Source organism: Neolamprologus multifasciatus, chromosome 16, assembly GCF_963576455.1.
Source record: "Neolamprologus multifasciatus chromosome 16, fNeoMul1.2, whole genome shotgun sequence".
NCBI classification, from domain to species: Eukaryota; Metazoa; Chordata; class Actinopteri; order Cichliformes; family Cichlidae; genus Neolamprologus; species Neolamprologus multifasciatus.
In genome coordinates this window covers 17,168,134-17,184,099 of record NC_140454.1, presented here as the reverse complement: position 1 = coordinate 17,184,099, position 15,966 = coordinate 17,168,134, and the positions used below count along the sequence as shown (strand labels likewise).

The following is a 15,966-nucleotide window of genomic DNA, read 5'->3' as shown; positions in this document are numbered from 1 at the left end:
AGCCGTCTCCCTCAGCGGGACGCGGAATAACATTTCCAAGAAATTGCACGTCGTTATGTTCCCATTTACGGCGTGAAAGGTTTCACAGAGGTTCGTAATGTACCTGAAGCGCAGGCAAATCAAGGCATGAAAAGGCACAGAGAGATCACACAGTACACATTAACCAAGGGCTTGATCGCAGCCGAGGACGTACACTGTTGAGCCTGAAGTTGAAGGCTCACGATGAGTTTCGTGCTCTCTTTTTGGAGGGCGGGTGTGATTCTCTGCTTGGGTCAACTTTTATATTGTGGTAAGTAGTACAGTGAATTCCTGTAGTTGCATAATATTAATTTTAATGTCTCAGATAAACCCAAGATGTTATTGGTGTTGTCTGTAAATGTTTTTTCACATTTTATGAAATTGTATTTAGCAAAAACCTCAGAGTAAACTCACTGATTTATAAATGTTAATTCTTTTTTGGTCTCCATAGTTTAATATCAGTTTAGTTGCTACAGAAAATTAGCTCCTCCAAATTATTTTTACTTTTCACGAATCACTTTTATGACAAAGTAGTAATGTTTGCTTTATGTGGGAAAAAATATATTCCTGCATGAAATAATTAAAGCCAATCGAGCCAACAGGCCACACCGTTACAGGTGATATCTGACAAAACTTGTAAACATTTTCTTTTAATCATAAATGTCATACAAACATATTTCCACAGGGAAATAAGACCTCAAAAAAGAAACAATGTTAAAATCTTTCTGAAAACATTGTGTGCACCTGTATATCAATGGATGTTCTATGCACAATTCATGCAGTGTGCCATAACCTACAGTATATGTTAGATACTTATAAATATACTTGTAAATATATGAGTGACATTTTGAAGTTTCAGGATTCAGATGACTTCATTTGTGTTTTGTCTCTGCTTTACTCAGGAGAGGGCAGAGTGAACACTGAAGTACAAGCTGGGCCTCTGTATCGTGTGTTAGGCTCTCCTCTCTACATCACCTGCAGTGTGAGTGGCTTCAGAAGTGAAAACACTGACAAACATTTTGAATTCCGTATGACGAAGCCTTCAAACCCAAACTTTGAGATCCAAATCATCAGTTCACATGAAGATACTTTTGGATATTCTTCTCACCTAACCCGTGTGAGAAAAAATGAAATTACTTTGAAACGTCTCTCACCAAACTCAGTCCGCTTCGAGATAAAAAGCCTGCAGAAAACTGATGAAGGGGAGTATGAATGTACTGCAGTCAACTTAGAAGGTGCTTATGATGGAGAGTATTCTGCTAAGACAGTCGTTAAAGGTAATCAATCACCATCCTGATTTTCAGTCATAACGCTTGAATGTGTCTTCATGTAGGTACGATACGGACTATGTCAGAGCATTCATGACTTTTCATTTGTCTGATGTGGTTTCATAGTGATTGAAGACTCCCTGAGTGTCTCATCATCTGCTTCCACACCACTGAGCTTAAACGAGGGTGAAGCTCTGACTTTAACATGCCTGGCCTCTAGCAGCACCAGCCAGCACACCCATCTGTCTGTTGCCTGGTATCTCCATAAAGATGGACAGGAGGACGCTCAGCCTATCATTTCTCTGAATAGAGATTTTACACTGAGCCCAGGCCAGGGGTTTGAAAGGCGTTACCAAGCAGGTCTCATACGCTTAGATAAATGGGGAGAGGCCTTGTACAGCCTAAAGATGGCTGAGGTTGAGCCATCAGACCAAGGTAGGATCTACTGCCAGGCTCAGGAGTGGATCCAAGATTCTGATGCCTCCTGGTACATCATCATACAGAAGAATGCAGAAGAAATGTCCCTGACAGTTAAAGCCACAGGTGGGAATTTTACTCAGTCATGCTATATGTATAACACATCTTGATATTGGTCAGCACATTAAATTTACTTATCCTATAGACACCTGTGTGGATGTCTCACTGTTATAATTTTTTATCTTGATTAGAGGTGGTAGAGCCATCGTCTCCGTCTCTGGCAGTGGAAATCTCAGCACAGCCAGCAGCGCTGCAGGAGGGGCAGGAGCTGATCCTGTCCTGTAATATAAACACACAGGACGTGGAGAAAAGATTCTTCTCTGTAGCATGGCTCAAGGGAAGTGTGGAGCTGGCCCGCATTGGTCCCACAGGCGTTCTCACTGTGGCACCGGAGTACAGTGTTCGACAGAAAAATGGAGAGCTCAGAGCCGCCCGGACTGGGAACAGAAATTACCGTCTCATCTTAAAGCCTGTGAGACCTGAGGACCAGGGAGAGTATATCTGTACAGTCTGGCCTCAAGAGAGAGGCCAAGATGATGCTTTTATTGAAGGAGAACCCAAAGACTCCAGCCCACAGCGGGTCAGCGTCTCAGCCACAGGTGTGTCAAAGTGAACACATACACACTCAGTTATTCAGGGGTTTAAGTCACTGTACCTTTACATTGTTTGTGTGCTCCCAAAGAGAGGAGTGAAGAAGTTGTGACAAACATTGCAGTCAAAATATCCACTTCAACTGTTGTTGCTTTATTGACTACATCCACTGGTCCTACTGGTCCTACTAAAATTCACTTGACAAGGGCACACACAGAGGTTGTGGCACAGTGTGAAGCACTATTAAAATGATTACTTATTAACTCAGTTATCACACTCCAAAACCCACTACACTCAATTCCATCACCTCACCAGGTCCGACCTAACACCTGACCACTCCCAGTGAGCACACCAGCTGCTACCAGGAAACCTGAAATATAACAGCAGGACCAGGGTTAAAATCACTAACACAATATCTAAAACAAAAAAATTAAAATAGAAACCATTTAAAAACTCCAGTGGATAATAATTGGACATGACTGGAATTGGAAACGGAAGCAAGGAATAATTAGAATCACGCATTACATTAACACATCATACACGACTGCATTGCTACAAATATGCTCAATAATTAAACATGTAAATCCCCACAGTTCAGCCAGCTACAGGTTAAGGTTCCTGAGGAAGGGCTTTAACATAAATTTGCATCAATAAAATAACAAAATGGGTCAAGAGGTACTTCACTAACACCAGCTTGCTTTGTTTCGTTTTTTTTTTTTTTCCAGCCCCAGGTTAGTAATTAATCGGCTAAAGTGACTCATCTAGCTGATAGTACATTTACTGCACAAAGATGAGGCTGGTATTTAATCAACCCCGTTCACTGAACAAGACAAAGGCCTACCACACCTGGTGCACAGCCTTTTGTTACCTCAGCACCTCCCACTAATACACCCATTATTCTCAATACTACTGATTCTGCCAGGAACCTGTAAATTCCCATACACTAGGTTAATTTTATCGAACGTTATTAACTCTTTCTGTTGCCTCATCTCCTCACAGAAAACAGGCTGTCAATCAAAATGCAGCAGGCAGGAAATGTCACAGAAGGGGGCGGGCTGCATCTCTCCTGTAAAGTGGATGGGGTTCAAGGTCAACTCTCTGTCACCTGGCAACTCAAATCAGCACGAATGGCCTCGTTCACCGAGATCATCAGTATAAGTCAGGAGGGTGTTACAGAGATAGCAGAGGAGTTCATGAGTCGCAAAGTGAGGGTGATGCGTCCAGCTACTCACAACTTCACCTTAGAGCTTGATGAGGTCACACTGTCTGATTCAGGAGTGTACCAGTGTGCTGTGTCTGAGCGCAAACCTAACAGCAAGACTCACAACCAGGCACAAACTACCACTGTGACAGTGACTTCTATAGGTAAGATGTGTCTGTGTGTTTGTGTAGTGCAAACTATTCAAGACATATGATATTACCTTCATTGTAACAGGTGTTTCTATCATAAATTCTAACACTTCTTTGTTAAACTACACTTCAAATATTACAGAAGAAATAAGAAAGTAAATATATGGAATTTGGTCAGCTTGAGTAATTAGCTGTTTACTTGCAGATGCATTCATTAAACACTTTAATCCGTAGTGACATATTACAAAAAAATGGCAGACAAACATTCAAAACATACTGATATTGAGAGTCTCAATGTAATCCTTTGGGAATCCTTCTTTTGTTTACTGAACAGCATTAAATCAAAATTTACATTTCCCCACAGGAAATCTAGATGGAATACGTCTACAAAGCATAATCATGTTATTTAGTGGATTTACTCTTTGTATCACCATAAGTCAAAATTTTAGGTTTCCACATTTCAACACTCAACAATCAGATTGCACATTTATCACCAGTGAGCAAAAAATATTTAGTTTTATGTATTTGTTTTAACTGAATTGTGAGTGCAGCTTTCAGAAAACAAAACTGTCTTCAGAATGTTTGACTGAATATTATTTGTTGTAGCATTTCAGCCTCAGGGTTTGTCATAGTGAACACACACACTCAGTTATTCAGGGTTTAATTCACTTTCCTTTTTACATTGTTGATTTAGATCTGTTGGTATTAAGGCTTAAACAAAGTGTTAGGTTGCATATTTTTGTTTCTGGTTTTTTTTTTTTTTTCTGTTAGGGAAATTATTTCATCTTCTCAAACACAGCAGTGCTATCTGTCTCTTGCCTCATCTCTTCACAGAAAACAGGCTGACAGTCAAAATGCAGCAGGCAGGAAATGTCACCGAAGGGGGCGGGCTGCATCTCTCCTGTAAAGTGGATGGGGTTCAAGGTCAGCTCTCTGTCACCTGGCAACATAAATCAACACCAACGGCCCCGTTCACTGAGATCACCAGTATAAATGAGGAGGGTGTTACAGAGATAGCAGAGGAGTTCGTGAGTCGCAAAGTGAGGGTGATGCGTCCAGCTATTGACAACTTCACCTTAGAGCTTGATGAGGTCACACTGTCTGATTCAGGAGTGTACCAGTGTGCTGTGTCTGAGCGCAAACCTAATGGCAAGAATCACAACCAGATACAAACTACCACTGTGACAGTGATTTCTATAGGTAAGATGTGTCTGTGTGTTTGTGTAGTACAAACTATTCAAGACATATGATATTGCCTTCATTGTAACAGGTGTTTGTTCTTATTGAGTGGTGTGATTTGTTGAGCTTTTCTAAAACCACTTTGGGAAGGTTTAACTTTCTATGAAGTATGATTTGTTGGCTCTGTCAAAACAGAAAAGGTTTGATGATGCTAAGATTTTCATTGCATCTTGATGATGGACAGAATTACAAATGAGTATATCACAGGGGCAGCTCAGGATTAGCTGTTTCTTTGGACATATAAGTTAAAGAGGCAACGATGAGCAGCATATGTGAAAAGGAGGGTAGTGGTTATAATAGGCAAACAATGCTGAGACTAATAGGCAGGATGGTAAAAGGAATTATTTTAATTTCTTTGCATTTTCATAACTATATGACAGGAGACATTAACACTCAGCAGGTAGGTTACTCATTAACAAACCACAAGCACAAATGTTTGTTTTTTTTTGCCAAGCCAGGCTTTCAGGGAAAAAAAGCTATCCTTAGAATGTTTGTGTTTGACTGACTATTTTGTTTTAGGGCAAATGTGGTTTAGGTTTCGCTTACAGTTTTTAAAAATGACACGTAGCTGCATAAATATATGGCTAAAACTGGCTAATGTATACATTTATAAGCGTGAGACATAGATGTCATGACACATATTGGATGAAAGTCATTTTTGTGTATTCATTTTTATAAACAAGCTAATCTTTTCTTTTTTAAAAGATGAAATGATGCATGATTTTTGTTTTTGCTTTCAACACTAATGATTGCTTGATCACCAGCTTCTCCTTTCTTACCTGCTGTCGCTGACTATTTTGGATTTTTGTGTCAGACACGCTGATGGGAGTGTCTCTAATCAGTCGCAAGACTCGGGTGACTGTTGGAGAAAAATTGGAGTTGATGTGCCGGGTCAGAGGGCCACACATGCCAGTATCAGTAACTTGGAGCGTGCAACGTGAGGCTAAAACACCAGACACCATCCTGACACTTTCCCCTGATGGCACCATCAGTTGGTCTGCAGATCAGAACCACTACCAGCTACGAGTAGAAAGCAGAAAAACTGAAGTCATGTACTATCTGCTGGTCATTGGTACCAGCCACAGAGAAGGAGGAAGCTACCAGTGTAATGCGTCTGTCTTACTGAAGAATGTGCACAAGGAGTTGAAAGCATCCAATCAGCTTTCTGTGATAGTAAACAACCCAGGTACTGCGAGCTGCAGCCATTTCGGGGCGTCATTAAATAGAAAGAGTCATTTTTTTCCCTCTTTCCTCAGAAAATAATGAAAATATTGTCTCCTTTTCTAGTAAGCAGGCTTGATGTGTCAACTATCCCTGCGTTGACAAGAACTATAAGCACTGACATAACAATAATATGCTCCATCATCACAAAAACGTCTGAATCATCACTCTATTCTATCACCTGGCTGCATGAGGAAAATGCAGGAAATAAGACCATTGTAAGCTTGGACCGGAATTCCATAGTAACAGAATCCCAGGCGGACCTGCGTCAGCGAATCAGCATGAGGCGCAGCAAAGGACCCACTTTTGAACTGACTATTCGGCAAGCTCGAATCTCAGATAAAGGTTTATATACATGCAAAGTGGGCGAGTGGCTTCAAGATCCTCGTGGTGAATGGTATCTGCTCTCAACAGTGTCCAAAAGCACAGTGCTAACAATTACTGAGCCTGGTGAATACATTTATTTTTCATTACTTTATTACTTGCCATATACAATTAGCGAAAAACAAATGAAACATGCCATTTAGAAATATATAACTTCTTCTTCTATTTCTATTTTCTAGCCCCCAACCTTCGTTTAGATAAGAAAGAGCAGCAGCTGACTGCCAAAGAAGGAGAAGAAGTCGAGCTCAACTGTAGCATCACCTCAGGAGCTTCTGGTTCTTCGGTTTTCTATCGAGTCATTTGGCATTATGCTGCACACAGTTCTTCTTTGAAGAATGCCTCCCTGGTGGAGCTTGATCACACCGGCCTGGTGAGTTACCCAGAGAACAAAGACATCAGAGGCCTGCAGGAGCGGCTACGCCTGTCCAGACCCACTCAGAAAAGCTTTTACCTAAGTATTCAGAAAGCCCATGAAGAGGATAGTGGAACCTACTGGTGCCAAGTGGATCAATACCAGCTGGACAATGAAGCTCACTGGCAGCTGAAGGCCTCAGACAGTGGTGGTGCTATCAAACTCAGTGTAAAAGTAACAGGTATGATCACACCTTTAGAAGTGTTCTGTTGGAATGTTAATGTTCTTAATGTTGTAGCTTATGTTTGCATTGATGTTTTTCTCCTCCTCTTTCCTGACTTTTCCTGATTTTTTTTCCTTCATTAGCCCTATAAGTCTTTAACACCCAAGGTAACATTACTAACTCATTCTAATCTCTTTATTTGTAATGAGAGATTATATCGAAAGAAGAGTTCAGATCAAGGAGCACGAGTATGTTTAAGAGCCCAGAGACAGCTGACATTAGTAAATCATTGGTGATTTGATCAGAACTGTGTCTATACTGTGAACTGTCTGAAAGTTAGAATTAAATATTTGGTAAGGTGAGAAAACATTTATAAAACAACTGGACAAAAACATTTTGAAAGGGTTTACATCAAGTTTCTCAAGAAATGGAATTATCAGGAGCAAAGACAGAGAATAGGGAAGAATGTATAATGTAAAATCTTTCCTGCCTGTGATTCCCCCCTTGTCCCCTGGAATTTCATTAGGTCTTACTGATACCTTGTTAAACAAAGGTTTTATCCTTGTGCGTATTCACAGAAAACAATCTCTCTATTCCAAAGGAGGAAGCAGAGATGAATACAAGCAGAAACCAGGATTTGACTATCCCCTGTAACATCAACAAACAATCCAGCCATGAATCCAAGTTCCAGGTCACATGGTTTTGGCAGAAAGAAATAGAAACGAAACAGCGCCCCATATTCACAGTCTACAGAAACTCGACTCTACAGGACAGGTTTGGGGAGAATGTTCGCCTGAGATACGACCACCCTGACCCCAGCCAATTCAGCCTCACGTTCTTGAACCCTGGCCCTGAAAATAGTGGCCTGTATTTCTGTGAGGTAGAGGAGTGGCTGCCTTCTCTGTCCCGTGGGTGGAGAAAAGTTGCAGTGGAAAAGTCAGGGCATTTCAATGTCAGTGTTCTCACGGAAGGTAGGCATGTCTTAACACATTTCTCTTAACACGTCATTTTTCTCAGTAAATATCAAAAGATGTGGAAATACCTTTGTTTGTCTTCGTCTTTGCAGGTGATGCTAATGCCGATTCTGAATGTAGCACAAGGACTTATATAATAATAGCTATTGTAATTCTCATCGTCTTAGTTTTAGTCCTATTGCTACTCGTAGTCACGATGTGCAGAAGTAAAGGCTCACTGGGAAGCAAGTCAGGGCCATCTCTCTGGGGTGAATCAGTGCCTATGAACACCAGTCGAAGTGGAGATGACTGAACAGCAGAAACTTTTTTTTGTTTTTTTTAAATGCACATATGAAAAAAGTTTTCAGTTGGACTCCACCTACTTTTAGACAAGGGGTCCCCGACACTTGTTTCAGAACTCGAGGGGACTGATCTTTCCAAGCTGTTGCACCCAGTCTGTGGAATGCACTTCCTCTATCTGTACAGCGTTTGGACTCGGTGGAGACCTTCAAAAAGCAGCTAAAGACATTTTTATTTCGAAAATCTTTTAATTAGACCAGGGCTTTTATGATGTATTTATGACTGTATTGTGTTTTTGATACCTCTCTTGTGAAGCACTTTGTGACATCTGTCTGTAAAATATGCTACATAAATAAACTTTTACATTTACTTTACTGTTCTTTTACTTTCTGCCTTTACAAGTGTCCACTTTATTTGAAATAAACAAACAAAAAGCATCTATACAGGCAGCTTACATTTGTGGATCTGTGCAAAGTTGACAGCGTAAAATTTGCTTGAAAACCCCACGTGGGCGTGCGACATCGTCTGTGAGTACCAGGTGAGTGGTGCACACGTATTCAAGGTTTTGTGAGCGAGGAGAGGTGTTACGTGTCGTTTCAGACATTTGTATGCACAGAAAGGGTTTTTATAGAGAAAAGTATCCATTTGTGAGCAGAACTTAAATTGTGCGTGAATGATGAGTATTTATTTAGGTTTTCATGTACTCATTTGTAAAACAGTTTAACATGTGGTCAGATTGCTTTGTATTTGTGTGTGGATTGGAGCACACGACTGTGAGAACTCAAAAATTACATACAAATCACTGTACATTGGTGTAAATCTTAGTCCTGTCAGCCTTGAATGTAATCAGGGCCATCCTCACACACATGAGGAGGTGCTCATTGATGAATTGAGAACTATATCTAGTTTTGATTATGTTAACTGTGAAGAAAACTGCCTCACTTTCGTGCGTGGAGCCAAATATAGTTAAAATGCACAGGGGCAGTAAAAGTGGAAGGGTCATCTCATACAAACTGCTCTTTCGGGGCCACATCGTCTTCAAGATTAACAAAATGCATCAGGAGAGCCCCAGCATTTACTCATTGGTCTATTTTCACTCTCTACTTTTCTAATGGCAGAGCACTGTTTTTTCCTTATTTTTTCTTTCCTTTCTTCGTGTCACCTGTATCTTTTTTTAACATTACCCATTGCAGTCATCTGTATTTCTTCTTTTTACATCACTTCTGTCTACTGTCTTTTCATGTGTACCTTACTCATTCTGTCTGCACTGTAGAGTCAGTGTTTACCACCTGGAATGCATTGAGTTGATTGGCTGACTGGTATCACGTGGGACGGCTTAACTCTCATCGAGTTGGTCTATGCATTTCTTCAGCCACTGAACCTAGATCATAACCTTCTGTTTTGGCTGTAGGTCCGGGTCTGTATAGGATAGCTTGTGGGTCCAGATCAAGACCGCAGTCTGCCTGTTGGTGACCTCTGGTCAATAACAGTCCATGAAATAGCTCTACCGGTTTACTTTCAGTGCAAATACAAATACTTCTGAAGAATAAAATCAGTACTGATAAACTAACATACCAAAATAAAATGTGTTGCTCTGCAAATACTCAGACTGCAATGCACTGTATATATATTTTCATATATTTTTGTACATATGAAAATATATATAGTGAGTACTAGTGAGATTCTGAGTGTCTGCTGTTATTTGCCTTGGATGTATGGTTGCTGCACTGGCACAAAACTGTATAACTTCAATCAAAATTTTGATGCTTTTCCTCCATCTGTCTCACACTCTCCTTCTTTCTCTCCACCTCTTTACTGACTCAATATTTCCCCTTCATCAGCCCCATAAATCTTTAACACTCCACCTGTGTAAGAAAATGGAATAAAAACTACTTATTGCTTTTGCTTTTGAGGGAACAGCCATAGACATCAGATTACTCTCATACTGAGGGAGGCTCTTGTGTGGTGATTGTGTACAAGTTGAGGTAAAACTTGCAGTGTTTCTCTGAAAGATGCGAGAGACTGAAAGAACACTCAGGAACTTTATGGCAGACCGTAGTTCTCTCAGCCCCACAGAGATGATGTTGTGCTGCCTTTGGTCTTGGGTTTTATCATCCTTTCACAGCCTGGTGGACTGGGCTCCTTGGTACAGCTACCCTTGAAAATTTTGTCTAATTTCACTTCCTTGCGTTGCCATGGCAATGCTCGTCAGTGCAAACAAAGAAACACTGAATTTGGGAGGCAAATCAATGCTTGTAACTGTGCAGTAAAGGCTAGCAGAGGCAAAATCGCATCCACAGCAGCAGCAATTTGAGCTCCCTCTTCATGTTCTTTGCCTTTAATAGGCCAATGTTTGAGTTTTATAAACAGTCAGTTCATCCATTATTTTTCCATACATCTACAGTACAATCCCTCTCTTTTCTCAACTTGTACTTTTTGCCTGCATGTAACTGAACACATTGAGCTGGTTATCGTTATTGCTGTCAGACTCATTCCAGACCTAATTTGACATCAGCTTGATGTACTGGCCTTCATGTGCCATGAAAGTTGATTTATGACAATTGTGCAGCCATTTTTCTATTACAACTTTTGTAAATACAGGAACAGCACTGCTGTGAACTTAAAACACACAAATGCTGTAGTGAAATCAGTGATTTAATAGCAGTAGGCATCCAGTGTCTGGCAAGAACACTACTCTTACAAAAACCAGTCTCAGTTCATACTCGTTTACATGACAAACTGGCAGTTGTACACAATAGTTATACTCTACAGTATCTGGTTTATCAGCATACCTGAATGGCACGGTGACACAATGTATTTTATTTTCACTTTTACTTTTGTTGATCCTGTGACTAGCAACACCATGGGGACATTTTTGGTAAAATGTCTCCACAACAGATTTACTGACGTGAACCAGGCTCCCAGTAGTTGGATATGATTTGGCGTTTGTATGAAATAATTTCTGTCCTGTAAAACACACACACATGCTAAAAAGCACAAATGAGCCAGATAAATGATCATTTCTTTTTTTAAACAATAATACACAGAAAACCCCAACAATCAGAACACTCTCTTTGAGCCAGCACTTGGCAACGATAGTCCATATAAACAGTCCAGATAAAACAGTGGGTGAGGGGGCTGAGTATGGAAAAGGCATCTGACAAAAAAGGTTTTGCCAAATCAAACATGTGGATCATAAAAATGAGATTCCCATACCAGATTGGTTGGAGCCCCGATTAAGGAATTTAAATGTGGGGCATATGGCTGGTATAGAGACAGAGACCTGGCTAATATAATTAAGAGAAGGGAGGAAGCTATTCTGTGTGCAGAAGATCGGGTGGCAGGGAAGCAAAACCAGGCACAGTGAAGAGGGATTCAAAGTGTTCTACCATAGTGCAGATAGGAAAACAAATAGGGTAGGGTATTCTTGAAGGAAGAGTGTACTCATGGTGTTGTGGAGGTTAAGAGTATCAGACAGGATCATGAGTATGAAGCTAGAAAATGAATGGGGGATTTTGAATGTTGTCAGTGCAAATACCCTAAATGTTGGATGTCAGAAGAGAAAAAAGAATTCTGAAGCATTTTGGATAAAGTAATAGAGAGTGTCCAAAGGTGGGAGAGAGTAGTGTCTGGAGAAGACTACAATGGACATGTGGTTGAATGGAGAACACAGGTGATGAGATGTTGAGATAGAAAGGGCTGCAATGAACACATACTTCAAGAAGGCTGAAATAAGAATGGAAGAAAGTACACACATCTTATCAAGAAGGTGCAGTCGGAAATAAATACAAGACGTCAAGGTTGTCGCAGCTAATTGGGCAGGCTGGGGTCAAACACAGACCACATGGTGCAGAGGTTTAGGACATTTGAGTAGTTTTTTTATTTCCATCATGACACCAACACCCCTACTGGAGTGGTATAACTGTGTTAGGAGGTACAAATCTTTTAGTTCTCTTCACTGACATGTTGAGTAGGATGATTCTCCTTCACTGTCTGAGAAATGTATTTATGCCATGCTACCAGATTGGATGGCTGTCTTACCTGTGTCAACAATAAGGTGATATCTTCACTCGCACATCCTCCTCCCAAGTCAACAGAAATGATGCTCCGCTCTCAGCCTTTCTCATATGTAAGGCACTAAAACTCTGTTTTTAATTAGCTAACAAACCATGTGCTGTTCCACAAAGGGGCTGGCACAAAAGTAATATTAAAACTCATCACTTCGCTAGAAAATTGTGTATATAATATCAAAAGTAAAAATAATCAATCTGAAGAAAAACATTCCTCCAAGGGGGGGGGGGTTAAGCTTTAGCTTTCAGCTATTGTTGAAACTCTGATCAATTTTATTCAACTCAATTCAAGTATCTCAATTTAATTATGACATGTTCAGTAACATCATGTATGCAGTAACATCATGATGAATTACAAAGCAGCACTAACAAAATGGATGGAATGAGAATGCTGAAAACAAACAAACAGTTGTTGATTTGCCGTCCTTAGATTAAGTTCTCTCCTCATGTAACAGTAACAGAACTTATGCATTTACAGGTAAGAATGCAGCAAGGAAAGATTAGATAGTAATCTGTAGGATGATTTTGAAAAAGGAAGCACATGAAGGTAGCTTCAATGATTAAATGGTGGGAAATGAAGAAGCAAGAATGTTGCACAGAGTACAGGGAGGAGTTGAAACACGCTCTGGGTTGCAGGAAAAAGTAATAACTGGGAGAGCACAAATGAAGTGCTGAGGAAAACTGCCAAGAAAGAAAGAGGACGAGGAGATTTGGTGGCGCAATAAGGAAGTACAGGAGAGTATTCAAATGAAGCGGTTAGCCAAGAAAAAAGTGGAATAGTCACTAGATGAAGAAAGTAGAGTACTAGGGGGCTTATCCTTGAAAACACAATAAGTTTCTATCACGAAAGTTAATGAATTTCCTGTGCAATACTCTGTGCTCTCTCTCTCTCTCTCTCTTGCTTGTTTTGTAATACTAGCTGAGTTCTTTTATAAGGGCAGATTCAAAGTTGGCACCTTAAGTGCGACATGTTCTGGGGCGATCGCGGCTCAAGAGTTGGGCGTTCGTCTTGTAATCGGAAGGTTGCCGGTTCGAGCCCCGTCTTGAGTGTGACAGTCTCTTGAGTGTGAGACTGTGACAGTCTCTTGAGTGTGAGACTGTGACAGTCTCTTGAGTGTGAGACTGTGACAGTCTCTTGAGTGTGAGACTGTGACAGTCTCTTGAGTGTGAGACTGTCACACTCAAGACACTTCACCCGTTGCCTACTGGTGGTGGTCAGAGGGCCCGGTGGCGCCAGTGTCCGGCAGCCTCGCCTCTGTCAGTGCGCCCCAGGGCGGCTGTGGCTACACTGTAGCTTGTCATCATCAATGGGTGGATGATTGTGTATAGTGTAAAGTGCTTTGGGGTCCTTAGGACCAAGTAAAGCGCTATACAAATACAGACCATTTACATCCAATTGGCTGAATAATGTGTTTCAACAACATCTTAGCTTTGGTTGAAGCAGTCTGATCCCTGGAAGGTATTGCCCAGGCATATTTAGTTAACATATCAGTATCAACCAAAATATGCTGATATGAGTCTACAGGTCTACTTAATATAAGGAAGTCAACGGCCATGATTTGGACAGGTGCATGTAGGGATGGGTATCGAAAACCGGTTCTTGTTGAGAACCGGTTCCCACTGTTTCAATTCCTTGGAATTGTTTGCCATTTTTGCAAACGATTCCCTTATCGATTCCAGTCGCCCCGAATGACGTCACCACGTTGCGGAGCGTCGCTTACCTGGCAGGAAACATGGCGGCTCAAACGCTAAAAAGTTTGGTTATACTTTACGAGAACGGATGACAACAGGGCAACTTGCAATACTTGCAAAGTAGATATTTAATTTAAGGGAGGAAACACTACGAATATGCAAAAGCATTTGCTCACAAAACACACGATGACCTTAAATGAATGTCGTGTTTTTAATTCCGCTCCGGACTCGTGAATCTCAACCCAGCAGCGGCGGTAACGTTTGCACGTCCTCTCCCGTTAATACGGCAGGTAAATAATCAACTAACAGTGCATATTATGTTAGCGCGATCTGCCTTATTACAAAACCTGCCATTACTGTGCATTTAGGTGACCACGATGAGACAGACAGAGTCTGGCTCAGATGCTGGCAGTTCTCGCTGCAGTCTACCGGTAGCGTCTCCTTTCAGGCCAGGATAGACGAATGTCACCGAGCTGTGACTAAGTTTGTGGTCAAAGGCTTGCACCCATTTGCCACAGCAGATGCCCCCGATTTTCGGTAAGTGAATGTGTTTAATTGTAGGCAGGGACATTATTGGATATTCTTGTGTAATTGCTACTGAATAATTTATGTTATACTTTGTTATTGCTACAGAAGAATATTTATTTTATTATTTTACATTCACAATTTTTTTTCCTGGGGACCCTGTGACACCCCATTGAAGAGCCGTAGGTTGGATCTGTTAAGATCTCACTGTTGGGTTTGTAAGGCCATGTTACTCCTAAATTTCTATCTTGTTCAAAGAGAAGATATAAAACAAAGATCTAAGCTAATTGACCTTAGTGTTCTCCTTTTTAAAAAAAAAAAAAATCGATAAGAGAATCGATAAAGAATCGAATCGTTAAACAGAATCGAAAATGGAATCGGAATCGTGAAAATCTTATCAATACCCATCCCTAGGTGCATGTGCATAAACAGGGACGAGAGGGGCCTTACCATCATTACATAATGTGTGGCTCCAGAGTGGTTCCACGGTCTCGGTTTCACAGCCAAGATCTCCACTTCAAAAAATAAATAAAATTCCTATTAGGCCACATTAATCTTGCTGCAATCATACTGCAGAACACTGCACAGCATAGGCAACAGTTCTTTGTTACTCAGTTTGTGTATAATCATCTCTTCTGTGATGGAGCATCTTTTAATCATCCCTCATTTTGAATCACCCTGTGGCTACAGCAGGAATCCACTCCTCAAGAATATTAAGAGTAAATTTGAAAAAAAAAGAAGTAAATGAGCCAAATATGAGTAACGAGTAACATGATGGGGTGAGGCTAGGTCTCACGGTGGTTTCAATCAAAACCTCTGCTGATAATGACCCATATCCGTTTTCACACCTTGGCTAATGTGATTAGACACATGATCAATAGTTGGTCAATGACTCTTTTTAGGGACCATTCTCAATAGGGCTTAAAACCTGAGGCTCTACACCAACTGGTCTTCGGACGAAGAAGCTTCTTGGATGGAGGTGACCTGGATGACTGAGAACCTACACAGACATTTTCCCCATACCACTTTCTGTTTGTGTTTTTTTTTTATGTGTATTTCCTCTCAGGACTAGTACAGTCTCATATCTATAATACTTTCTCAACATTTTTGTTGCATACATCCATCCATTCTCATCCACATATCCAGGTCAGGGTGCTGGAGGGGCTGGAGCCTTTCCCAGGCACCACAGGGTGAGGCGTACCCTGGACAGGTTGCCAGCCTGTCACAGTGCCAAGGTTTTTAAAAGTAGAAACTGCTGCTAAAGCTCTTTATGCCTTTTCAAACATCCTTAAAATAACAACCA

At 40.9% G+C, this 15,966-nt stretch overlaps 1 protein-coding gene across 4 annotated transcripts; it reads left to right on the top strand.

Annotated features, from left to right (window-relative positions):
• The first annotated feature begins 87 nt into the window (after positions 1-87).
• On the top strand, positions 88-9,811 carry LOC146500594 (immunoglobulin superfamily member 3-like). 4 transcript variants are annotated; one of them, XM_085134580.1, is made up of 11 exons: positions 217-289; positions 921-1,295; positions 1,413-1,829; positions 1,955-2,362; positions 3,354-3,719; positions 4,539-4,904; positions 5,758-6,129; positions 6,231-6,614; positions 6,728-7,141; positions 7,702-8,094; positions 8,190-9,810. In XM_085134580.1, exons 1-11 carry the CDS (start codon positions 223-225, stop codon positions 8,387-8,389), a joined length of 3,762 nt encoding a protein of 1,253 aa, XP_084990706.1. In that variant the 5' UTR covers positions 217-222; the 3' UTR covers positions 8,390-9,810. The 4 variants fall into 4 exon arrangements, with proteins under 4 accessions (XP_084990704.1, XP_084990703.1, XP_084990705.1 ...); XM_085134578.1 differs by lacking the exon at positions 3,354-3,719 and having other exon boundaries at positions 88-289; positions 8,190-9,811; XM_085134577.1 differs by lacking the exon at positions 4,539-4,904 and having other exon boundaries at positions 88-289; positions 8,190-9,809.
• Positions 9,812-15,966: the final 6,155 nt, after the last annotated feature.

Bases quoted from the DNA above. Each gene is read 5' to 3' on its own strand.
- LOC146500594 (XM_085134580.1), top strand. From the start codon at position 223: ATGAGTTTCGTGCTCTCTTTTTGGAGGGCGGGTGTGATTCTCTGCTTG. The intron at 2,363-3,353 runs GTGTGTCAAAGT...ATCTCCTCACAG, and splicing joins GGTCAGCGTCTCAGCCACAG to AAAACAGGCTGTCAATCAAA. The intron at 8,095-8,189 runs GTAGGCATGTCT...TCGTCTTTGCAG, and splicing joins TGTCAGTGTTCTCACGGAAG to GTGATGCTAATGCCGATTCT.